At 42.7% G+C, this 26,231-nt stretch overlaps 1 protein-coding gene across 5 annotated transcripts in view; it reads right to left on the bottom strand.

Moving 5' to 3' along the window:
- Positions 1–26,231, bottom strand: part of Fhod3 (formin homology 2 domain containing 3) — a 401,480-nt gene that overhangs the window by 32,227 nt on the left and 343,022 nt on the right. For all 5 annotated transcript variants that reach the window (XM_048363540.1, XM_048363541.1, XM_048363537.1 and 2 more), the window contains 3 exons: positions 17,273–17,551; positions 11,267–12,150; positions 861–1,019 (listed from right to left, as the gene is read on the bottom strand). In XM_048363540.1, coding sequence (XP_048219497.1) covers positions 861–1,019; positions 11,267–12,150; positions 17,273–17,551 — 1,322 coding nt within the window. The remainder of the gene's footprint in view (positions 1–860; positions 1,020–11,266; positions 12,151–17,272; positions 17,552–26,231) is intronic.

The following is a 26,231-nucleotide window of genomic DNA, read 5'->3' as shown; positions in this document are numbered from 1 at the left end:
TCATGGCTCCAGCTGGACTGCCTACCACACAGTAACAGCTACATCATCCAACATCTCCCTGCTTTTGACGTTCAGGTCCACCAGTGATACAGTCAACTAAGACATGACTGTCCATATTCCAAATGCCCAAGAGAGGAACAGAGTTCTTTTCATGGAAGGGAGAGCATATTGAAACCCCACATTTACAATATTAAAAAAAAAAATCCAGGGCTGGGGATCTGCCTCAGCCAAAGAGCGCCTGCCTGGCGAGTGCAAGGCCACAAGTTTGGACCCCAGATGTGGGAAAAAAAAAACACATAGTTGGCTTGAAATGCTGTGAAGGAAGACCCCAAAACTCTTTTTTTTTTTTGGCCAGTCCTGGGCCTTGGACTCAGGGCCTGAGCACCGTCCCTGGCTTCTTACCGCTCAAGGCTAGCACTCTGCCAACTGAACCACACAGTGCCCCTTCTGGCCGTTTTCCATATATGTGGTGCTGGGGAATCAAACCAAGAGCTTCATGTGTAGGAGGCAAGCACTCTTGCCACTAGGCCATATTCCCAGCCCCTCCCAGCACTCTTGTAAGCAGGTTGTAGCAGTCCTTTTCTACTTGGAGGTATGCCATATGTGGTCAGAGAGAGATCCAGACATGAACCAGCCAGTAAGGATTCTCACAGGCAAAGTGAGGCTCACCTCCACCACTCACTCCAGAAGAAACATGTAAGAGAACTATTGACAATATTCTGAATCTGGTAAATAAAGAAAAAAAAAAAAAGGCAAGCTACCCAATAAAGGAAATCATACTGGAGGCAATATTGTAATATTAATTTTAACTTATGTTATTATTAAACAATACAAATAATGCTTGACAGAACTTCTCTTACCTCAATTCCTTCTTTGTTTAAGGCATATTCATCAAAATTCAAAATAGCTATCTTAATCGTTCTTGGAGGGGGCAGGACCGTCAGGCCAATATTGATGGCATTACTCCTCTTGGAATCTAGAACAATGATCTCTTGCCTTTTTCCATCTGCAGCAGTTTTCTTTGTGATAAAATAAGGAAAATCAAAGATTAATGCATCATCTTGAGATCTTTCTGGGTTTCATTATTAAACTCAAACTCACTGCTTATTTAGAGATGAAAATAAATGGCCCTGGTTCAGCTCAGGGAAGAACTGGCTACTGCTCAGCTCAGAAGAAAAAGATCAAGGATTAGACTCTGAGAAGCTGCCAAGCTTGGGTCAGCAATGGAACTTCACGAGTCAGACACATTACAAAACGAAATTGATTTTCCTTCAATTGGGGAAAATGTGATCTTTTGCAAGGAAATAAAAAACCAATCCTGTTTTTCCATAAAAGCACTGAAAACAAAGTAGAATCTTTCAGAATTCTTTTCCTGTGGACTGTGGGGTGTCAGAATGTGTCTTTGTTGGCTCACTACATATGGTGTGTGCCCAAAGAAGTGAGTACACATGCTGAGAAGACAGATCAAGAAGGAAAGGCCAGTGTGGTTGGCCTTTTAGCCTCTCAGATCCCAGGATGCACTGTTTCAGAACCACCCTCATGATTCAGATATTCTATGCCTTTTAGATCAGAGTATCTCTACCTTTGTGGCCATACTTAACCCTCTGTGCAGCTGCCCATTGGAGGACGGTGAACTGGGGCTTTCCAAGCAAGAGAATTGAAAAGGCATATACTGATGAAGAGGAATGATGGACAATTGGTCACAGAGACCAAGCAGGAGAACAGGGAATCAAAGGTGTCTTGACAAACCCATACAGAGCATGGCTTCAGTTTGCCTGGGTACCCTTCTCCTCCACCCCTGAGGCAGGTCCTGGTCCTTCCGTCATCCCTGTGGCTAGCTTAGTGCTAGCACATGGCTGATACTCAGTGTATCTGTGTGACACAATGAATGTGTGTATCCTTCCCAATTCATATGTTGAAGCCATAATTCCTAATGCAATAGCATTTGGAAATGGAGACTTAGGGTTTGGCTGAGATCTCAAGAGTACAGACCTTGTGATGGAATTTGTATCATTACAAAAAGAGATCAGAAGACTAGCTCACTTCACCACACTACAAGAAAAGTGGCCTCTGAAAGCCTAGGGGAATTTTTACTGGAAGTAGAATCAGCTAGTACCTTGTTCTTTAGACTTCCCAGTCTTAAGAACTATAACAAACCAATTTCTGTTGTTGAGGTCACCTAGTTTAGAGTAGGCAAAGGCAGGTTGTAAGGTGCTGAGACATTTGGCATCTGCCAGAGCTGTGACACAGCTGCAAGCCCTCAACCTTTCATCAGTCAGAAAGCTAAGAACACAGCAATGGAGGTGAGGATAGGTGAGGTAGGAGATCTGGCTCAGCAAGTTTCCAGCTTTTGCTTATGTTGTCCCTGGGAATGACCACCGTGAATCATAAGAAGCTGAAAGTGGCAGAGATCCTGACAGAGAAGAAACACTCAGCATGGTGAGGAGGTGTGCTCACATGGGAGGGGTTCAACTCCAGGCAACTAGAACTCACCTCATCAAGCAGCCAGGGTCTGCAAGCTGGGACCTTATCTTTGGACCTATTAAAGACCTGGTATCATTCCTGGGGTTCAAGGGAAAGGGATTAAGGAGCAAAATTCCTTTGTTTTGTTGGGAACTCTGAGGCATGAGGCTGGGATTTGATGGGGACCAGTCCTATAAGACTTCATGACCCAGTGGAGAGGCTCTAACCTTAGCCTGCAGCTAGGCACTCACTGAGTAAGGCACCATTCAGCCTTACTGTCTCCTTTGAAGTGGGGAACCTGGCTGTGCCCAAACACAGCTGAGCCATCTGGAGAATCTGGCCTGCAATATTGGAGGCAGGGAGCCCTCAAACAGAAACAGACTCAAGCCCTACTGAAGTCTTTCTGGGCCCTCCCAATTGAATTTGCAAAATTCTATTTTAGATCCTTAAATATGCATTTGGGAATCAACTCAAATTTCTTCATGAAGAAAACAACTGAAAACATCCCAGCTGTTTTGGGGCCTGGTGGCCAGGAGGGGCAATTCCTGTGGGTGTGGCCAGGGGCTTTGAATGGGGTTTCCAGGGAGATGGGTACAGATGCATCTCTGCTCTGTAGGGAAGCCCTTGTTTTCCATAGGAGCCCCTGAAGATTCTCAAGTTAGCTTTTAAGTCACCTTCATTATAATACATTTTATGTAGACTAGGAAGAAGAAATGAGAAAAGTTTGACATAAATGCTCAATACAGGGAATGAAAAGGGACGCTATACCTGCAATGCCAATGCTGAGGTGCTGGAGTGCCTGCTACTCCATGTTTTGTGGGAGCCTGCTCAAGTTAATTTCTTCTTCCCAGATCACCAGCAGATCCCTGGCTTTTGTTGTTGTTGTTAATGTATCTGTTAACATCTTTCCTACCCACACCTTTTGCATCTAACTAAAAGCTGGCTCTGTGACTTGGTTCTGGCTTTGTTTTCCTGACTAAAAAGAGATTTAGCCAATAAGCCATGCCTTTTACCCTTCCCCTTCTTCCTGCTTAGAATGTGGATTTGTGGCCTGCAGGCACAGCTGAAGACAGCTTGTGAGCATAAGGAATGCAGCCACGTAGATGGCAAGACAGATTTCCTGGACATTGTTAGCCCTTACCCTCTTGTCCATACAGTCCTCATCACTCTAACAGCCCAGAGACAGGCCCATGCAGACCCAACTAGCCCATCTAGAGCCTTAGTGGAGATGAGAAAAATATGATACCTTATGGGGAGGAGCAGTTCTGTGGCCATCAGCTGCTCACCAACAACTTGGGAGAGAAGGTGTTTTACATTTTAGCCTATCCCCTGAGAATCCATGTCCATATTTGATAAATAACCTGCACAATCTATGTGGTGGTTCTATACCTTACAGCACTTTTACCACATGTGCCAATGGACATGTCCACATAATCTCCTGTACACTGCTCCCTGAACAAGCTCCACTGAGCAAGAAGAGACAACAGGGCAACAGGGAGAGTTGGTCTCACAGATAACTGTCCACCTTCTCAGAGTGCATGTCCACGTCAGAGCAGTCATCAGTTCTGATCCATTGCAACTGTTCTTCTGGATCAAAGTCCCAAATCAGCAATAATGAACATCACTTGGTCCTCAATATGGTCCCACAACAGTGTAACCACCATCCTTTCCTTCAAAACCTTCTCCCTTCTTGCCATCCCCACTCTCAGAAGTGGGGTGCTCAGCACCCAGTCTCTCAGAGCAGCCTGCCACAAACCTCATGCTTCTGGCTTCTTATCCTCATAACCTATCCATCCTGCACTTGACAACTCTCTCAGACTTCCTTTCTTTATTGCATTTCTTTCATTAAAAAGCCATGATGGTCCCTGGTTTATAGTTAAATAAATTAGGATGATAAAGAGGGTAAATAAAGCAGGAGCCAGAGAAAGAACAGTTTTTGGTCTTTGTGAAGGTCAGGAAACACAAATGGCCTTGTGAATGCACCTAGAAGGAAGACATGAGATATGCAGGAAAATAAAAGGTAAAATAGAAGGTAAAGACAAGATCTAGGACATCTACAGCTCAGTGTGGTATCTTACACCTATCTTAGGTACTTGGGAGGCTGAGGTCGGGACGACTGTAGTTCAAGGTGAACCTGAGGAAAGAATTAACAGAGATCTCCCACTCATCAATCTCAAACAATAAACAGTTGGCAGAGTGGCACTCTCCTATTATCCCAGCTCCACAGGAAGTGTAAATATGAGAACTGTGGTCTAGATGGGCCAGACCAAAAAGACCCTATTAAAACAATAACAAAATTTAAAAGATCTGAAAGAGGGCTGGGAATATGGCCTAGGGGTAGAGTGCTTGCCTCACATACATGAAGCTGTGGATTTGATTCCCCAGCACCACATATATAGAAAAAGCCAGAAGTGGTGCTGTGGCTTAGGAGCTTGAGTGCTAGCCTTGAGCAAAAAGAAGCCAGGGATAGTGCTCAGGCCCTGAGTCCAAGCCTCAGGACTCACAGAGACAGACAGAGAGAGAGAGAGAGAGAGAGAGAGAGAGAGAGAGAGAGAGAGAGAGAGAGAGAGAGAGAGAGAGAGACACTGAAGGGCAGAGTGCCTAACAAGTGCATGGTCTCAAGTTCAAGAACCCTAGTATTGCCAAAAGAAGAAATTTATTTTGCATTTGATAGATCACAGACCAGACAAATGCCCTTCACATAGCACTCAAAAAAGGAAAGAATAGCTCTTGAAATATCAGTACAAAGCAGGGTCTACTGAAATAAAATATGATTTTCTTAAAATATAAAAGAGGCTTGGATAAATGAAAAAAATCCTATTTCCAGATAGGAAGTCTTAATTTATAAATGTGCTAGATATCTCTCATCCAACATATATATTTGAAGTAAGCCCATCAAAATGCCATAAAGTTTGCGTTTAGAATTAGGAAAAATATAAAATACATGTATTTTACAACATAAATATTCTTTAAAACTAGAGTTATATGTAGTATCTACCCAACTGTCTATAAGCACCTACTATAAAACTGATAGACAATGGAGCATAGGCACCAAGATAGTTGGGATACAATAGACACTATGATAGCATAGACAAAGCTCTTAGATGATGGTCCAGGTCATTCTAGGGAAGTGAAAGGGAATGTCAAAATTGAGAGACAAAGAATAAAAAGACAAATGACTCCAAAAGCAATACTTGTAAAATCATTTGGTGTAAACCAACTGAACAACTCATGGGGGGAGAGGGAAAAGGGGAGGGGAGGGGGAGAATGAGGGAGGAGGTAACAAACAGTACAAGAAATGTACCCAAGGCCTAATGTATGAAGCTGTAACCTCTCTGTATATCACTTTGACAATAAATAAGAAAAAAACATTTAAAAAAGACAGCAAGATTAGTGACTCTAATATGGAACCCAAGATATAACTATAAACAGAATAAACCAAAATGATAAGTGAATAGTTCTTAGGAAAGCCCAGGGAGAAATAAGAACAGAGGCTAGATGGAAACAGCTAAAAATTGGCATAGGGTGGTGGTATTTTATATCCTAGGAAATCACTGCTGCTCACTCAGCTCTCCACCAGTATGGACTGCAATCTCCAGACACTGTAAGTGAAGGTCAATGATGGCCAGCCTAAATAGAAGCAGAAGAAGAGGCTGAGAAACAAACTCAGTTTTTCAACAGTCTCTTTCAAATTGGCTGTACATCTTTTCACATTTATTTATCATCTCCTTTTACTATACCATCTCCTGAAATAGTCATTTCCTAGGTTCTTCCCAAGTGCTCAGTCCTTAGGATGGGCTGAGGGCTCCAAACATCACAGATCAGCTTTGGGGCAACAGAAATCAAAGGTGCCTATCTTAATCCTTTTATCTCAAACCTCCGTCCTCTTCAACAATTTTCAAGAACTACTAGGGAGGAAAGGATATTGGAAGGAATACCTATGGGCCAAGGTTCCAGGGATGATTGAATGTGAAAACAGGAAAACTACCTGTGGGACAGATCAGCAGAGGGGTGTGTGTAAGGCAGCATGGGGTAAATCACCATGGGGCTATCTCTGAACATGCTTCTTCCCCAAAGTGTACAAGGAGTACACTTCCAAGAAGTGTACAAAGAGAAAAGGAAATTGATTCTTTAAGAAGTAAGGTGCATTGCAGGGAGGAAGCAAACCTTGTTTTAGTTCCAGAAAGTCTATTTAACCAGAACGCATGTGGCAAAGCTTTCCCTTCAAAGCTGCAACTACAGAAGAGCCTCCAATATACCCACCATAAGCCTTTCCCACCAGAGACGAAGATATTTCTGGAGATATGCTTTGGGCTCAGATGCCATGTAAGGCTTTTGTTTTTGACTTGGCCAAGAACACTGCAGGGAGAGGGAGTGGGGTGTGAACAGCCAAGACAGTCCAGACAGAGGTCACTCTGTGTCCAGAGGAACAGAAAGGAAGGACAGAAAAATAGTCATTAAGGCAACTTAGCTCCTTTTTCTCAAGTTTGCCCAAGAAGGTGAGGGACCAATCTGTAGGAAGACAGAGGAGAGCCTATCTAAGATGATGTCTCAAATGGAAAGCACCGAGGTCTAAAAGAGTTATAGGACTTAAATGAATCACAGAGGAGATAGCTAACTATTACTAGCTATTGTTAAGTGCTTAAGGGAAGAGCTCTGCCTATTCTATGTAGCCCAGAATCACCTGCTGGTTGGCTGGGTTAAGGATCCATTTTCTAGACCAAAAGTCCCAAGAGATAGGACCTAGAAAATTTAGCCACTCCAAGATCAGAAAGTGAATTCTGAGGGTCTTAAAGAACATTGTTAAGTTTCAGAATGCTTCTTTGAAGGCCACTGGCCTCTACATACTTCTCAGCATCACTGTTAGGTCTTGGTCTGGTTCAGCAAGGCACCTCAAGAAATGGTAAATAATCCTTCCTTACTGCACACTGCCAACAGACTCATGCCACAGGGGATTTTCAAAACTGTGACAGTCAAGGATACAGTGATACAGATGTCCTCATGAGGATGGGGCAAACTATGGAATTTTCCCAAAGTCTTGCAAAAAAGGGAGTGTTGAGGTACATAGCTAAGCACCAAGGGGAGAATATCCTCCAAGAACACACAAACAAAAACTAAGCCTAAATAAAGGCAATAAAACCCATTAGCAACAAAATTTCTTGCCAGAATTGGCTTGCCTTATCAAGTTAGGCAAACAACAACAACAACAACAAAGAAAACTTTTAATTTCCTCTTTGAAAGCCAAGCAAAGATCAATGGCTGAACAGTAAGACAGACATTCTGCATTAGTTCGGTGTGCTATCCTAACAAGCAGAGTTACACAAGACTTGCTAATTGTGCTATTATGATAGTATGAAAAGTTGTGTTTGGAATGTCCAGGTAGGATTTAGGCTTTTTAGTGCCAAGTAAAATAACATTTTCCCTATGTCCTAACAATGATTATAGCCCAGGGAGGTACATATCTTTTCTCAAGAAAAGAAAACAGGTTAGAAACATGACTATGGAAGGCAGTCAGGAGTGCAATGCTCCTTTGGTGTCCCATTTGACATTTTGTCAGTGATGTGTAGCCTTAGACCATACTTAACAATCCCTGAGGTGCTTTAAAAATCACCTAGACTAAGGTTCATCCTTTGACCAATTAAATCATCAATTCTATGTTTGCTTGGGTATAGTTTCTAATATATTCTGAAACTCTAAGACAAAATAAAGTTCACTACATCTATCCTGGAAACTCTCTCCCTCTCCATGATAGGCCCAATAAACTCAAAACAGTAGGGCAACATCAGGTCTCCCAAGGGGAAACTAAGTCCCTTTCTTTCTGGTCACTTCCTTCACTCTATGCTTGTCTTGGCCTGGTATAATCTGGGATGAATAAAGTGCTTTTGTGAGTAGAAGGGACCTTGCTCTTCCATATGATGCACAAAAGTTGGAAGTCCAAATCCTGGGGCTCTTCAAGATCCTGTTGAATCCAGACCTTCCAGACCTTTCTGCCCTGATATCTTTCTCAGGGGCCACTCTCTCCAGTTATTCACCATATCTCCTACCAGCATCAGAAGCAAAACATGGTAGACTTTAGCACAGGATTTGTCTCCAAAACACAATGAAAATCTCTTACTAAAAAGGTGTGTGTGTGTGTGTGTGTGTGTGTGTGTGTGTGTAATGTTCTGAAAGAAAAGTGGATCCTGTTTCCAAAATTATTTTGAAAAGAAACCAAAAACCACATCTTTGTGTTTTTATCATGTTCATTAAGTGAACCCTAGATCTGACTTATGAGTCACAGCTTAGGGGTGACCTGAATGATTACATTGACGTTTTATAACTTTGGTCTGGGTGTTCATTTCCAATGAAAATTAAACCCAATTCCTTTTGTCTTGCACTGTCCTATGAAGTCAACTTTATTTTTCCTTTCAGTCTATTGTGTTTAGTTAAAAAAAACTGTCATGAGCCAGAAGTAGCCATTTACAGCTATGTTTTATGAAAATCACAGTCAACGATTAGAAACATAAATGAAATTGGTAATGTATATAAAATTGATTTTCCTATCCAATGTGAAGTGTTAATCCTAATTTGCATTCTTTTCTGTAACCTTTTCCAAAATCTCCTGCTCGTATTTTCTATTCTTTTTAAAAATTTTTTTAAATTTTTTGCTTATTTATTGTCAAAGTGATGTACAGAGAGGTTACAGTTTCATACGTTAGGCCTTGGGTACATTTCTTGTACTGTTTGTTACCTCCTCCCTCATTCTCCCCTCTCCCCTCCCCTTTTCCCTCTCCCCCCATGAGTTAGTTGTTCAGTTGGTTTACACCAAATGGTTTTGCAAGTAAAACAAAAACCCAAAGGTCTAAAGGCTCTTAGGTCTCATTGAAGAACATTCTAAATTTGGTAAATTCTTTGGGATAGTTGTCCATCAGTACCTAGGTCCCTTGGGGAACTGGTTACAGAATCCCCTGGGGAATACCACACTCCTCAGATGAAAATGTTCCTTATGTGAAATGGCACAAGTATTAACATATATTTTCCACATATCTTTTCATATACTTTAAATTGTCATTGCACTACCTATTATAATTAAAATGGTATGAACGTAGGTGTTATGCTGTATTGTTTAGGGAATTATTATAAGGGAAAAGTCTGTGTATGTTCAGGATAGATGCATATGTTTTAAGCATTTTCCATCTGTTGATGGTGGAATCTGCAGATGTGGAAACGTACAGTTACGAATGGCTGACTATGGATCATTTTTTCTTGTTGTTTCCACTTTACAAGAAGTAGACAAATATTTACCCATTAGCTAGGTACTATAGCATTTTACTTGGGGGAAGAATGTAATTTGGGCTACTGAGAGGACAGAAGCCAAAAATCTCATCATCAATTGAATCAGCCACAGTTAGGACCAAGAGGAATGAGGCAGGAGATGTAGTCAGTTGTATCTTCTTAAGGAAAGTTAATCTCACCATTTCTTCTGCAAAAAGGCTGTCAGAAGTGCCTTCATGCCAAACTGCTACTCCGTTTTATCCCTCCCAACTTGGAATCAAGAAGCAGCCAATCCCAGCAGCCCTCAAGGGTGATAAGCAACCACAAGAAGTGAAGAAGCATAGTTAGCCAAATAAGCCAAGAAGGTGGGGGGGGGGCAGTGGAGGAGGGTGGGGGGCGGGAAAGACTGGCCAATTGGGTCAGTGTGTTGGAGGGTAGAGGTAACAAGGCAGGTTGTGGGTAGGTCCTGGCAACCACAAACTGCTGTCTTACTCCCAGCTGAGTTTCTTCCCCAAGTGTAAGAATGAATGTGAGAATGGGACAGGAGCATGTGGGTGGCCTAGCACCACGTGGAACTAGGGTAGAAAAAAAGTCAGGACACAGGCAAGTCAAGAATTGGTGGGTGTCCAGCTCTTACTTCTTGGGCATTACTCTCTAGAGAGGACAAAAAACAGGCGCATTTTGAAGGACTGGACTGGCTGGGTATAATTTTTTATATTAGATTTTTAGCAGTTTGGATTTACCACTGAGGAAATTTTCATTCTGACTTGAGATTCGTAAGGCTTGAAATGATTCAGATTCCAGTCTATACTGTGACTGAGCAGAAATAGACACGAGGGTAAACACCATCTAGCAAAGAGCAGCAAGTCATTTAAGAACCTTCATGTGGATTTTAAAAGGAGAAGGAGCTATTACATTGAGATAAGTAAAAGAGGTATTATTGAATCACTGAATAATGAGAAATATAAACTGTGATGCCGCATCTTTCAGTTTTTTATCCACTTTTCCCTCATCACAACTTTCTAACTTGATGCCAAGTTATTTCATGTACATGAATATCACATCCCTGTTACAGTACCATGGTGACGAAGTCTGCAAGTCCTCCAACATTTACAAAAACTAACCTTGATGCATGGGAGGTACTATTAGTATGCTAAATATTTGGCTAGTGGAGCACATTTAGATGGCTGCAACATGCTGACTCAGGGGTTTATCAAAGAAACATCACTTGAATTAATTGCCTTTGCAAAAGCATCTAATGGCTACAGCTGAAATCCAATGTGCAACTATTAGCTGTAATTGAGCAAGTGAACATTTTTCTAGTTAACATTCACACATGGCTAACCTTGTCTTTTGCTTATGGCTCTCTAGTTCTTTAAAAAGCTACTTTGCATGTGGCACAAGAAAACTCTGGTAAAGGTGAGTTTATACCAGTAGAGAGATGCTACCAAATAGCCAAAGCCACCAGAAGCAGAGTATTTTAGACAGAACAAATCTCTTCAAACTACTCCCATTGCAAATTGAGAAGCATACTAGAGCCCAGTCGTACCTTTGTGACAGACAGTTCCTTGGATTTAGATTCAAACAGATGCTCCAGTCTGGAAGTGTCTACCTTAATTGGTTCCAGTTTCGACCACAGGAATTCTCTGCAATGGCGGTTGGTCTTACAAGGCCACTCAAAGGGCCGGACTTCATTCCAGAACAGACGGATAGTCTTCTTTTTCTTAGTAAATGCAGGCTGACCCCTGGGTACCTGGGACCACCCTAAGCCCTGAGGAGCATTGAACACTGGAGGAGGAGGAGCCAATAAATTACTGGGGACTGGAGGGGGAGGCACACTGTCTAACAGGGGTGGAGGAGGTGGAGGTGGCAAGCCCAGAAAAATGGGTGGGGGAGGGGGAGGTGGCCCGGGGGCCTCCCTGGGACCCAGGTCCATGTCTAGGACATCTACATCATCTTCCTCCCCTAGGTCAGTGAAATCCATGTCTTGAATTCTGAGCTCCCTTGGATTGGCCATGAGCTGGTCCCAGATGTAGTCAGATTCTGTCTTCAGTTGTGCGGGGGCCGTTTCTGGACTCTTGTCACTGGCCTCTACATCAGGAGAGGGAGAACCTCTTCCCAGGTCCCCGCTGTTGAACTTCTCAGCAAATGCTTTCACACTGCCCCGATTGTCCAAACAGCCCACGTCCACCCTCCTAATGCTCTCTTCTGGGGCTTGAGAGTTGGCCTGCAGTGTGGATATTCTGCTGGCAAGGCTGGCCATGGCCTCCACCTCCTGCTCTGTCCTCCCAGTCTCGCCCTCATCCTTCTCCTCATCATCGGTGGACTTTCTGTTATGGGCATACAGCATATCCAGCATGAACCGTTTGTTGGTGAGGATGTCGCCACACTGTCCATTTACACCTGCATCCTGAATGCCTGTGGGCCACAATCCTGAAAGCACATAGGGTAGAAGAAGTAAGAGAGTTCAAGGCAGCTTTCTAGGAGAAAACCCAGTTATACAATATGAAGGCTGAGCACATACAACTGACTTCAGAGAAGGCACTAAAACAAAGCAATCAAAGCAAAAGGTGGTCATGGCTGATGACCTACCTGCTCCAGGCCTCTTCCAGGTGCAACACTGCTCCTGGGCATGGCAGCTAGTCAGGACCCAGACACAGGTAGCCAAAGGACTATGTCCTAACTATATAGGAACAACAGTATAGGAGCAACAGGCTCTCTGGCCCAGGGAAGATTTTGGAGAGACTGTGTAGTTACTGTCTTTGCCTAGATTGTGATTGGGTATCACACAGTCCAGGTCATTGGTTGCACTTCAAGTTCCTGGCTCCTTATCTCAAAGGGGCTTATTGCTTAGCAGTCTTCTCTACTCCCTCCCTTTCCATGCTTCCCCCCCTCCATCTATCCCAAGCCTTGTTTTCTCATTCAGCAGCTTAACAGACCAAGTCAGAAGAGATCTTCCAGAGCCTCTGCTTTACCACCAGCCTCCCACTTGCAGCTGAATCCCAGGACACAGCCTGTCTCCTGTGACTACTCACACACTGTCACTCAACAACTCTGTCTGCATCAAAGAAACCACACCGAGGATTTCTGTTCTGAATCTCCTAAGCTCCTCCCACTAGACCCTTTCTCCTGACACAGGAACAAATGTCATAATTTCTCCCCTTACATCTCCATCTATAATAAAGCCTTTGTCTTTTCCTTTAATGCATACAATCGCTTCCAAGAATTGTTTGTCCAGTGTGTCTAATTTCTCTTTTTATTCTTTCTGCAACTAAGGTAACTGGTGCTTTTGGTCTGAATTCATTTCAAAGCTATTCCTTTCACTGGGTACTGATGGCTCATGCCTGTAATTCTATCTACTCAGGAGGTTGATTACCTGAGGACCACAGTTCAAAGCCAACCCAGGTAGCAAAGTTACGAGACTCATCTTCATGAACCAGCAAAAAGTTGGAAATGGAGCTGTGGCTCAACTTCTAGAGCACCGGCCTTGAGCAAAAATACTCAGGCCTAGCATGTACATCACATAATTATTCCTTTCTTGTTACACCAGACTTACTTTGCCCATCACTCTTTCACATACATCCTTCCAGAATACAGCACTCACCTGCTTTGGTTGCTTCTTTCTGTCTCTTCCTTCCCAATCTCCTTTGCTAGGTCCTCCTTATCTTCAAACTGTTAATGACTTTGGATATCATCTCTTCACTTACCTACCTTTTGTAGTCACCACCTCACCTAGTCTCAAGGCTTTCATCACCATCAACAGGTCTTCTGTCCCAACCCTTACCATAGCTACTTCTCCTCCAGAGGTTTTCTTTCCCAGCTATAGTGACTTGCTCCATCTTGCTGCTAATACCGTTTATGGACTCCTGTTTTGTTTTGTTTTTTAATCCTCACATCCAATGTAGCAAGGCATCTTGTTGACTACAGCTTTATGTTGTATCCCAAATCCAGCCACTTATCACTTATACTTGCCACAAGTCCTGGTTCAAGCCAGCAGTTTTCCTTGATAAGGGAGAAAGATGGCTTTGATGCCAGGTGGCTGAGTTGTTCTTAACAGATGGTCAAGATCTTTTTCCATTTTTTGGGAAATGCTGGCCTTTCTTATTTTGGCAACAAGAAGTATACAGGTATTATTTTTCTGGCTTTTCCTTGCCTATTTTACTTCCTTCATTGATTTCTTTTCACGTATCTTTGCTCAGCTTTTAACTGTCAATCATATATCATTATGTTTGCAAAGAGTTTTGTTATGCAAAGAGCATATAATTCATTTTTTTCTTAATTCACTTTGCCAGTTGTTTTCTTAATGCCAAGGGACATTGAACTGTTAGCACTTATAACACATCTGCCATACTACTTTTACTTGGTTTCAGTTCCTGTTCCTCCTCTCTTGGTCCCCTGTGGAATATTTAAACATTTCTTAGAAACTCATTTGGATTTCAATAGAGTTTCTAAGTCTTTGACTTCATACAGTTGCTTTTAGTGATTAGGGAATACAACATACTAACTTCCCTTATCAAACATTGTTTTGACTCTGTAATTTTTGTCTTCTCTCTTTCTCGGACTCTAGGCACATGGATGTTTATCTTATAATCCCACCAGTCTAAAAGCAACCAAAAGGGTTTCCCTGTGTACGTCTCTGTTGTTTAGCTCAATGAATATTTCCTTTGTTGTCTTTATTGAGTATTAAGCTTATCACTAAGTATTATATTTTTCAGTTCTAACAGTATGTATTTGCTTTATTATATTTTTAGTTGTATTAATTTCCCTTTGAATGCTTTTTAAAAAATACTTTTTATCTCTCTGCTATTTTTCTCCTGTTTTCTGAATTGGTAAAGCAACATTATAATGGCTGCTTTGAAATCTTTATCACATATTTCCAACATCTAACTGATCTCATTGGCATCTGTTGACTGTCTTTTCCTATTCAATTTATGATCGTACCAGTTCTTGCCATGTTAAGTGATTTTCAATTTTGTTTTAGATGTTTTGAGTATTATTTTCTAGATTTGGGATCCTGCTTGGTCTCTTTTAGCAGGTAGACATGTTTTGTAGGGGTAGCAAGCAGGACTTGATAGAGGTAAATATTCAGCAACCTGATGTGTGCTATTGCCACCTCAGCAAGAGTGTCTATTGCATATGAGGTAAGAAGTTCATTACTATTATTGTTATCTTCCTGGAAAGAGTATTCTACTGACTTAGATTGCATCTTTACCTTCAATGGGAGATAGCAGCTCAGGGCATACAGATGACTAGCTCTACGCCCAACAATATTATTTCACCTTATTTCTGACAGGTGCGGAGAAAAGCAAAACTTACAACACCTATCAGAGATGGCAGCTAGACAACTCTTCATTCATTTATTCACTGATGATTTAATGAGATCTTATTATGTTTGGGACACATAACTACAATGAAAAAGACAGGTATCTCTATTCTTATCAAGCTGGTATTTTATTTTATTTTTTATTTTTTATTTTATTTTTTTTTTTGCCAGTCCTGGGCCTTGGACTCAGGGCCTGAGCACTGTACCTGGCTTCTCGCTCAAGGCTAGCACTCTGCCACTTGAGCCACAGCACGGCTTCTGGCCGTTTCCTGTATATGTGGTGCTGGGGAATCGAACCTAGGGCCTCGTGTATCCGAGGCAGGCACTCTTGCCACTAGGCTATATCCCCAGCCCATCAAGCTGGTATTTTAGAGTTAGCAAAGGATAATAATACAAAGTATTATCAATTCTAGGATAAAGCCTCTCACACTAATGCCATAGAGAGAACCATACGCAACAAAAATAAAACTACCCAACTGAAAAAAGTTGAATTTCTTTCCAGCTCTACAAACCCACATGTTAGTAACAGGTGCAGTCAGTGGAAGTAATGGAATGGTTTTAATTGTCTTCAAAGTTCTTTTGTAATTTAACTGAGAATATTTTGAAAAGCAAAATCTATCATGCCAGAGCTTCCCTGATGAGGCTCCTGAAGGTGCTTGTGAGTGGTGAGATTTGTTTGGAACCCATTATCTACAGCAAGTAACACTGGAATGAAGAAAAACGTCTCTGCTAAACCCCAATTAATTCCTGAGTCTGTACACTTGGACAACACTCACATTGGTCGAAAGTCAATGGTTCTACACTGGGAACAGAGTCTCCATTTTTGGAAAGCTGTCCTTATTTGGAAGAATATGGCATAATCTGATCCAAGAAAGTTCTGTCCCTGTTCTTATTTTTACTACTCCAACTTGCTGATATGTTCTGACCCTGCTAAACACAAATATGATGGATTCTTGACACTATTTATAATACATAAACCATTTTCAAGAGACTAAATTGTTCAAGAAGACTTACCTTACATCCTGTACAATGCCATAATTCCATTAAACGTGAACAATACAGAGAGAATTTTGAGACTGTAATTTGATTTTTTAAAGAAAGTAAATTACTAGCATATGTAACAGAAAAGTTTCAGTGTAATCATTTCTGATATTTCAGTCCTTTCTTATTGCATTAGAGTAAGTGGTAATAGAATAAAAACCCAGTAGTATATTCTAACTTAGAAAAATTGAAATAGGAACTATTTTAAGCTCAGACAGATAGGCTGACAGGTCTACTAAAAGACAGTATGATCCATTATTTGAAACTAACATGCCATGAGAGGGTCATGGTACTTGCTGGAAAGTCATTGGGAAGCTCTGAGAGTTGAATGAGTCCCTTAGTTGAATGAGTCTAATAAGGCTAGCCCATAATCTATGCCTCCATGGTGAAGAGTGTTACCTGAGGAAGGCAGCATGCTTGTTAACCTACCACCTCAACAGCACACAAGTTATTGGCAGGATAACTAAACTAGACTTTTGTGGTGTCCCAGGTGGTATAAATGATGTCCAACTTCTACAACCTTCAGTGGTTCCTCCCTTCACTCAGGTGAGGTCCTCCGGAGCCAAACCCACAACCTAGTATTCCACTTAGTCCTCTTACAAGTAAACTGAATGAATATCAGGCATAATTCTGAAAAAAAAACACAATTCCACAAAGGAAAGCATGCACATATCCTACTAAAAGAATGATCCTGAGTATAATCAAGGAAACTACTTCAGTTCTGTATGTTTCAGTCTAGAAGTGAATCATATTTGAATGGAACATTCGTCTCATTTAAAACAAACTCCTTTCTGAAAGGTCCAGTTATCATGCTTAAACAATCTAAAACAATCCATGTAGTTCCCACATTACATGTTTCTAAACTTAAATTAGGAACTTAAAAAGGCTAGTTGTTATGATTACAATTAAACAACTAGAAGGAAATAAGGATTTCTTTTTTATAGCTGTCTTATGGAAAACTCTATTATCTGGACTCTTTTTGCTATGGGCAGAGGGCTTGGGGCCACCTGTCTGTGAGGCAGGAAGCAGCTGGGTGGCTGTCACTGTGGCACTGTGCAATGGCTGGGTGGGAAGGAGCTGCTGCCACAGCCGCAGGTCAGCTCAGAGAGCAGCCTAAACTCTGCAGTAGACCTGGTCCTCTGCCGGGCGCTCACTGGAACATGCTGACTGAAAAAAAAAGGTGTTATTTACCAGTTGCCCTGTCCCTGGAGGGCTTGTCCTCCTTCTCCTCCCTCTCCAACGTGCTGCTGGAGGATGAGATGCTGGAGGCGGAACAGTTGTCCCTCTCGTTCACCTCCTCGTTCTGTCTCTCTTTCTCACTGAGGGAGGATCTTTCTTCTGGCTCTGGCTCCAGTGCCCGCTCCCCTTCGCTCTCTGCTCCCCCTGGGGCCAAGGCTATGTCCTGGCTGGCTTCATCTGCAACCTGCCCCGCCTCTGCCTCCGGTTCAGGTTCAGGATCCCCAGGACTCACTGGTAGAGACAAGAGTAGAGATTATATTGACAACAGGGATTTCGTGGGGGTTCTGCAAAAGGTAAGCACAGATTTGAGGCTGATTTCTCTATGCTACTCAGTGGTGGGCAGAAGACGAAAGATGGCCCTGGGTATTTATTCAAATACTAAAGGAAATACCTTTGTGAAGGGATTGTACAAAATGGCAATGTAAGTACTAGGTCAGTTGACTTTAAAATATGGACATTTAATAAGGTGGGCTCTTTTTAATCAAACCAGCCCATTTTTATGGTGGTACTGGGATTTGAACTCAGGACCTCATACTTACAATTCAAGAACCCTACCAGGTGAGCCACTCTGCCATCTCTTTTGTATTAATTTTGTGATAGGCCTCAGTTTATGTCCAGGACAATTTGAAGTATAATCGCCCTACTTGTGCTTTTCTACATAGATGGGATGACAGGTACCACCACCACCACATCAGTCATGGATGATAAAGGCTGGTGAAATTTTTCTTCAGGCTTGCCTCAAACCATGCTTCCTGATCTCCAGCTAGGATGACAAGCATAAGCCACCAAGCCTGGCTTATACACCCTTTTAAAATCAGGTAGGTAGAGAGAGAGAGAGAGACAGAGAGAGACAGAGAGAGACAGAGAGAGACAGAGACAGAGACAGAGAGATACACACAGAGAAACAGACAGGGAGAGAGAGAGAGAGAGAGATTTGGCGGTCCCAGGGTGCTTCTCCGCATTTTCTGGGTACCAGTGACTAATGCCTATAATTCTAGTTGCTTAAGAAGCTGAGATCCAGAGGATTGTGTTTGAAGCCAGCCCAGGCAGAAAAGTTTGCAAGATTCCAATGCCAACATAACTAGCAAAAACTAGGCTAGAAATGTGGCTCAAGTGGTAGATGGTCAGCTGAGCAAGCACACTCACCAAGTGTGGGGCTCTAAGTTCAAACTCTAGTACTGGCAAGAAAAAAAATCAGAGGTATCCAGTTAGCAACAGAATAGGAAATCAGAAAGTTTGGTAGCATGAGGTTTCCACACATATTCCAGACTTTCATGATGGAGGGGGCCATGTGACAGGAATGTAGGTGGCCTTTGGATGCTGTGAACAAACCCTGCTGAGAGCCAACAAGAAAGAGACACTAAGTTTCTATGTACAAACAAGTAGGTTCTGTCTACACCTGAGTAAGCCTGGAGATAGACTCCTCCATGGCCTCCTAATCACAGCCCAGCTGGCCACAAATCTGGGTTTGGCTTTGTGACAATCAAGGCCAAGGACCTAGCTAAGCCATGCTTGACTTCTGACCTAGGGAAACTGTGAAACAATAATAAACGGGTGCTGTTTTCAATCACTACATTTGTGGTAACTTGTTACACAGCAATAGAAAATGAGTGTGTGATCCTTTTCCTTCTTTAAGGAATGAGAACACAATCCTCAGTGAGTCAAGCTGAGAAGCAGGAATAGTCTAATGTTTTCCAAAATTAGTGGTTAAACCATTGAGGCCTATTACCCTTTGCTTGGATTATGATTGCTCATAACATGGAGTTAGTCTATGATTTGAAAAACTATCAACAGACTTACAGGCACAGCACTCAAGACTGCAGATTTGATGCTTGCACTGAGGTTAAATGCTCCCCTTCTCACCTATGTGTTTCTCCAGGAAACAGAGAAATAGCTCAGTCTGCATGCTTTTTGCTGTGAAAGGCTTTGAGTTATGAGTTTGGGACAGAAAAAATGAAAATACAAAATCCTCCATGTCCACTGATGCATGTATAGGCCAAAGGGGGGAAGATCACTCCTTGAGGTATTATGTTTATGCTGGGCAAGAGCACAATGCTGGAATCCTGGCTCTGTGCTCAGGCCCTAGGCACACATGGCTTAATCTCTGTCAGATCTGCATGTAGAAGCAGCAGCAGTAGGTCTATTTAAACCCTACAATCACAAGCAGATAAGGCAGCTCTGTCTGTCTGCAGTGGCTCAAGCATAGAGATGAAGTACACAGACATTGCCTCTGAGCCCCTTAATGGGTAAGGCTCTGGTATTACCATATGGAAGGAAACCTCAGGCCTTACTAGGCCCAGTGCCCAGCTGCCCCCAGTTTCCCAGCAAGAAGTCATTCTGCTTGGACTCATTGAGGGCAGCCTCACACCCCTGTCTACTCTCAGGAAGAAAGCAATGGAGAGGATGAACACCATCCTTTCCTTGTGGTCCTACATAGTTTCTAACCTCTACACATTGGAAACCCTGGTGAGAAGCCCTGGTGACTTGCTGGTAGGAATTGAGGGTGTGAAGAACAGAAGTCTTTTTCCTCTGTCTATCTGGTGCTTAATTTCACAATGTGCATCTTCTCTGAGAACTCTTGCCTAACACAAAAGCCCACTTCTGGAGAGACTTGGCAGGGGGGTTGTCAGTACAGCCCCCTAAGGACTATCCCTAGAGTAAGGGTTTTAGGAACAGGTGATGTAAGCTCAGTTTCCAGACAAAGCCTGGCCTGGCAGTACTAGGAAGAAGCTAAAGCCCACATGCCTGAGAAGGAGCGTGTCATGTACTTTTCATTACAAACAAAAACTGGGCTGCTTAATGGGGAAGACCAAGCAAGCCTTTCAGAAAAGTCCCTTTTGTGTGGAAGCAATTTTATGCAACTATTTTTTCATTTGATAATACAATATTTAGTAAAGAGATACAAAAATCCCATTAGCTTTACAAGCATAGCAAAAGCAGAGCTTGAGCCATGGCAGTGTCATCACTAGGTTGACCAAAAGCATATGTGTTTGCATTCACTTACTTCAGACTAGCCACATCAAAACGAACATGTGATTCCAACAGCCTAGCATGTGGCACACATGTGAGTTTTCATGGGTAAGCATCTGGGGAACACTGGCAAGGGTGCCTCCCTGAGGCTCTACTGCAGGCAGGAAGGGACAGGTCTACTCACTGTCACAAGGAGTCTTAACAAGCAAGTAGGAAGGAACCATGACTGATGGCTACTTGAGTTCAGCCTACATGGTTCCCCATCTTTCTCATTCCACTTAACACACAGGACTCAGACAATGACTCCCCCCACCCCCAGGCCAAATGTTTCCCATACAGGTGTGCTAATGAATGGATATGTTTTGGAAAAGACACTCCTGGGAACTGACTATGCAAAGTTATCTCAATATGGTAGTGTGTAACTTCAAGGAACTAGGCAAGCAAGTTTGTGAGTCCATACACTTGGTGATTTCTTTTTCCCCACCTGCTAGGGAGAGGGTAGTCTTCAAGGCTACCTCTTTCTCAGTGTCCACAGAACACTGAGATAAATGAGGTTGTCCTAATGATGATCAGATGAAATCAATGATCACACACATTCAAATCAAGCAAGATAAGCAGAATGAGGGTGAAGGTGATCAGCAAGGGCAAACACAGGTGGTGGCATGTTCCTAAGAATCCTTGTGCTAAGGCAACACCAATGTCCTCAAACTCATATGCCTATGTCCCTGCCTTCAATGAGCTTGCCATATGGAAAGAACACAAGACATGAGGACCTATCTGAACCAGGCATGATGGTTCATGCTTGTAATCACAGCTACTTAGAGAGGCAGGAGGATCTTGAGTTCAAGCACATCCCAGACAAGTTAGGGAGACCCTATCTCAAAAACAAAATAGAAACAAAAGAGTTAGGGTGTGGTTCAAGTGGTAGAGTAGTTGCTTGGCTTGCAGATGGCCTTGAGTTCAAAACCCTGTAACAAAAACCAAACTCAACAAAAATAAAGCCAACAGCAACACCTGCTGGCAGTGATCACGCAGGTCACCATGGTTGCCCAGTGAAAGTCAATGAATACAGTGAGAGGCAGACCTGCAGGAAAGAGCCAGCCGTCACTGTAAAGCCCTTCATCAGTTGGCTTAATCTAACACAGGAATGACAAGTACAATAACAAAAGTCCTCAGAGGGCCACATTGTACCTTCTTCTATGTGAGGGCCCCTGCATGACCCTGGGACTAGACTGGCTCCCAAAGTTCCTATCAGTTTTGGACAATAGGAAGTACCCGAATAGACCTGAGATTAAAACCATGTTCTGGAATATTCACCCTACTCTCTCCTATTCTCTTATATCAAGACTTTTCTTACCGATATCCTCTTACACACACACACACACACACACACACACACACATGTTCTTTTGAGTCACTCTTTCTAAACCAGTCCTGTGGCTCTATGGACATATATAGGAAAAGTATTACTACCCCTTAGAGTTCCCAGAGCACAGAAGGAACCATGTAAGTCTGTTGTTTAAAGAGAGCTAAGATCTCTGTCAATATGTAGGGGGAAAACAAGGTTTACAACTCTTGGTTTCTACTTACAATACTTCTACTTTACAATAGTAAAATAACCTTTCTCCAGCCCAACAATGGTGTCACATATAGCAATACTCTCAACAGACCTTACACTGGCATCATGGAGGCTACACAGTGGGACAGAAAGGAGAAACCCTAAGCATCTGGCCAATACTTTTGCCTGGCAAAGGCAGGTGAGTCCAACCACCAGTGGATAAAGGACATCTCACCCTATTAGCTCCCATCATTCACAATATAAAAACATTTATCATGGTAATCTATATCCTAAAATCAAAAGCATGGTGCTGACGCCATTCCATGTGTCTCCATGTTCATCTCCTGTCTCCTGGACACCATGGCATCCCACGTTAGCTCTCCATTGGAGCTGAATTGGTTTGTTGGGATTGTTTTTGTTTTCTTTCTTTCCTCTCTGGCCTTTGTAGTAGTTCTGTTTCCTAACTGTGTTTAGTGTGTTTTGGGGCTGTGGGTCTTTGCAATTGGCCACTTGCAGACCACTAGCACCCCAATCAAGACTCCAAAATTCGAGCTCTCTCTCAAAAAAAAAAGTATGGTGCCATGGGAAGGGTCAGCAAAGGCCTAGAGGGGACATGTAAGTCTCTATATCATAAGAACATTTAAACAGAGTCACTAAAGATAAGGAGTTGAAGGGGGAAAAGTAGATGTGAGAATGTTCTAGGCAGAAGGAAGAGCACATGTAGAGACCTGGAGTATGCAACATGCAGAGGACATGAAAGATAGCGGATCTTGCTGGAGCTACGAGTGAAGGAGATGAAGCCCATCAAAAGTTTGGATAATGGACCTGTGTATGACGAGAAGGGCCTGGAACTTCATCCTAAAGGCAGAGACAGCTGCTTCAGAGAGTGATCAGCCATATTTTATTTTGTCTCCAAGGACCCTCTGACCTAGGTCATAGTCTTCCTATGACAGCTCAGGCACACCCTTAAGCTATAGACTCTCGATGAGGCTCTTGATCATCATGGAACAAAGAGCTAGCAAGAAAAGGCTGCAGACAGAGAGAAGAAGAAAATGCTGTCAGTCGAGGCACCTTGAGAGAAGAAGAAAACAAAAATCCAGTACCACATGGGGAGGGATAGAGAAGGAAGTGAGACCTTGGACTCACAGAAAGTAGGAGGAGCTGTGTTGACATCTCAGAAGAACAGGGGCTGGGCGAGGCTGCTGGCTGCCTCTGAGAAATGCTTCCTAGGAATTCTGCATGAACCACCTGCTGAAATCCACACAACTTCCCCATGGAGAGAATTCTGTAATGACCTTTAGAAAGCTAAGGCTGGGGGACAGCAGCACAGGCTCCTCTCAGGGTGACCAGGTGGAAGGGACAGGCACATCCCTTCCTAGCCCATACCTGTAAGATCACACAGCACCATGTTCAAGGCAGATTCAGAAGTGGCAGTGATAAATCAAAGGCTATAGACCAGGAGATGCCCGGGCTCACATTAATGGTCCATAATGTCCTCAGATGGAAGGACACAAAGATCTGTCTGCATCATGGGTGCCAAGGAGGAGGACTGGGCTGCAAAAAGGACTTGGGCTAATGGCCAACAGCCTTTCTCCCAGCAGGGGGCATGAGTCTGGAAGTGAAAGGAGCACATGGCAAAGAGGACCTGGCAATATTCAAGGAGTCCATAACTGGGAACTGTCTCCCTGGACCATAGCCGGAGAGAACAGACTGATGGATCTCAGCATCGCCAGAATGCACTTAGCAAAGACTAGAAAAATGTGTTTGGCCACAATCACACTGACCTGACTCAGAGAGTTGCAAACTAGATTTTAAAATTGAGGTAAGGAAAATATAAGGGCAGAGGGAGAAGAAATCTAAATTAAACTAATTAAAAGGATATGGGAATGGATTAGTTATATAATGTAGAAGAAATAATATTCAAGTATAAGAAGAAGCAGCCCCAGCCCAGTCCTGAAAGGAGGAACAGACATTACAAGGGGTTGGAAAGCCACAGTGTGATCTCATCATCATGGGAACTCAGACACAGGAGCACCTTGGTGTTCATTCTGGGGCTACAAAAGGCCAACAGGTTAAGTCAAGAAAGGGATGGTACATTCTCATGCAGATCACAGACGTGAGAGAGAATTAAGAAAGACCAGGTCTGAGGATGCCAGCCATCTCCTTCTCTATTTCAAAATCACCTGGGAAAAAATAGTCCTTTCACACTTTCTTTCTGTCACTCCTAAAGCTCCAACACCAACCATCTCCTTATCTGGTCTCCAAAACTAGGCTCAATATCAATCTCTGGTTGTCCTTAAGTGAAGATTTTTTTTTTAAAAAAACCCACTACATATTAAGTGCCTTCTGCACACAGGGCCTCTGCTAGGAACCATGTTGGCCATATATAACCACGTTAAACTTAGTTTCTGTGCCTCTACCACAAAGTAAAGATGAAAGCCCCCATGTGAAAAGGGAAGAAGCATGTTCAGAGAGGTTAAATAACTTATTTAGGGTAACACAGCAGATTAGATAGCCTCAGGCTATCCCCAGACCATTCTCTGCTCTTCCTCATGCCCTAACAAGAAGCTCACCTCCTAAGGAGATATGTTCGCATATGCTTTGACTTTCAGATAGGCCTGTAATGGTGTGTCTCCTTCTTAGCACCTGCCTGTAGAACCCTGGAACACTGTCTTCAAGGTGAAGGAATGACAGTAATAAACCAATCAAAGTAGAAGACCAGCAAAGGTGGAAGGAAATGGGCTGGGATATTTATGCCTTGCTTGCTCCCTTCATACTTGAACCAGTCTGGCACAGACCCTGTCCCCTTGCTGTGGCTTTTACAAGGCCTACTTACTCACCAAGTTCCTTCAGACCTAGCTAGCAGTGAGGATGTTTCCAGCTTCCCTAGCTGTTTTCTCATAATGCTTCACCAGCTGTTGGTCCCCTGATCACTCACACCTCTGCACAGTCCCTCACTCAAGTGAGTATGCACCATCCATCTGTAGCCACACCTAATGACAAGCAGAGCTATGCACTGGAGCTGAGTCTGCAAGCTATATTGGTCTGCCTGAAAAGTCCCAGCTGTTGATCATAATGGTATACTCTGTGGTGGGCAACATAAGCTACAAAGGAAAAATGTGCAAGCATTCCTGATTTAGAAATACTTATATATGGTGGACACTGGCATTCCAATTCTACCTTCATTGTCCCCAATGGCTAAGTCCACTTGAGACATTTTATCATGTATTTTTCTTTCAAGATATAAATTGATAGTAAAAAGATGTTAACATATGAAATCTTTGGGTGGCTTCAATCAGTTTTAGTCTGTGGTAGTATCTTGATGGCTTTGCCAGGACTTGGCTTTCTGGCTGGTCTTATGAAACCAAGGGTTGGGCCAACTAGTCCTATAATAGTTGCTCTAAAATGAGCAGATTCCAGGGACCTCCCCAGTTCTAAGCTAATAACTAACATCATCAACTTTAGACTTGTAACTTAATCACATAAATCTGTAAAAGATCCCAAGAGGAAAAAAAACTGACAACTTTGAAAATTCTTTAGACTTTGTCTTTGGTGTTAGGCCAGGTCTTGCTGAGCTGTTCATGAAGATTTATCTAAAGCAGGCTTTCTCAGCCTTGGTACCATGGGTAGTTTGGGTCGAATAATTCCTTATTGTGGGAGTCATTGTAAAATGTTTAATGTCCTAGCTTCTCCTCACTAGAGGTCTTTGGCATCACTCTTTACCCATTTCCCATTATTGGGACAGTCAAAGATGTTTCTAGATGCTGCCAAACATATCCTGGTTGAAAATCTCCACTCCTAGGAATAGTTTCATTAGGATGAGTACAAACTTGGCTACTCAAGTCTTACAAAAGAAAGCCATTATCACTGCAGAATGATGCTTCAACAGTTAGTGAAATTGTATGCCTCTGAAACTAAGTCCAGCCATGTAGCCAAATTTTAAAGCTAGATTTCCCCCAAGGCTCAAATCAAAGTCACCTCTAAGGTCCCTTTGAGTCCCTATCCACACTCCACAGTTCCAAAAATCAAGATTCTCATTTAACTTCAGTTATACTCATTAGAAGCCTTGGCCTTACATTCATGGGCCATGTTGCCCCACAATCCAAACTCTTAAGACTCTAAAATCACACTTCAGTATTCAGGAAATATCAAAGAAACTTAAAAAACAAAACAAATCGATGTGGGTCCCTCGTGGCATGCTTACTCAGGGAAATGCACTTGAGTTGGGTGGGCATTGGGCAGGGTTATAAACATTAACTATAATTTCTGCTCTCCTCTCTTGCCTAGCAGATTATGCTTCTGAATGAGTTCACTGTGTCCAACTTGGCATATATGACACTCCATTTCAGGTCCAATTATTGCGATCTTGATGACACATGGAAT

The sequence above is a fragment of the Perognathus longimembris genome, chromosome 15 (genome assembly GCF_023159225.1).
Source record: "Perognathus longimembris pacificus isolate PPM17 chromosome 15, ASM2315922v1, whole genome shotgun sequence".
In the NCBI taxonomy this organism is placed as follows: Eukaryota; Metazoa; Chordata; class Mammalia; order Rodentia; family Heteromyidae; genus Perognathus; species Perognathus longimembris.
The sequence above is the reverse complement of the archived record's forward strand: the minus strand, read 5'-3'. Positions and strand labels throughout refer to the sequence as shown.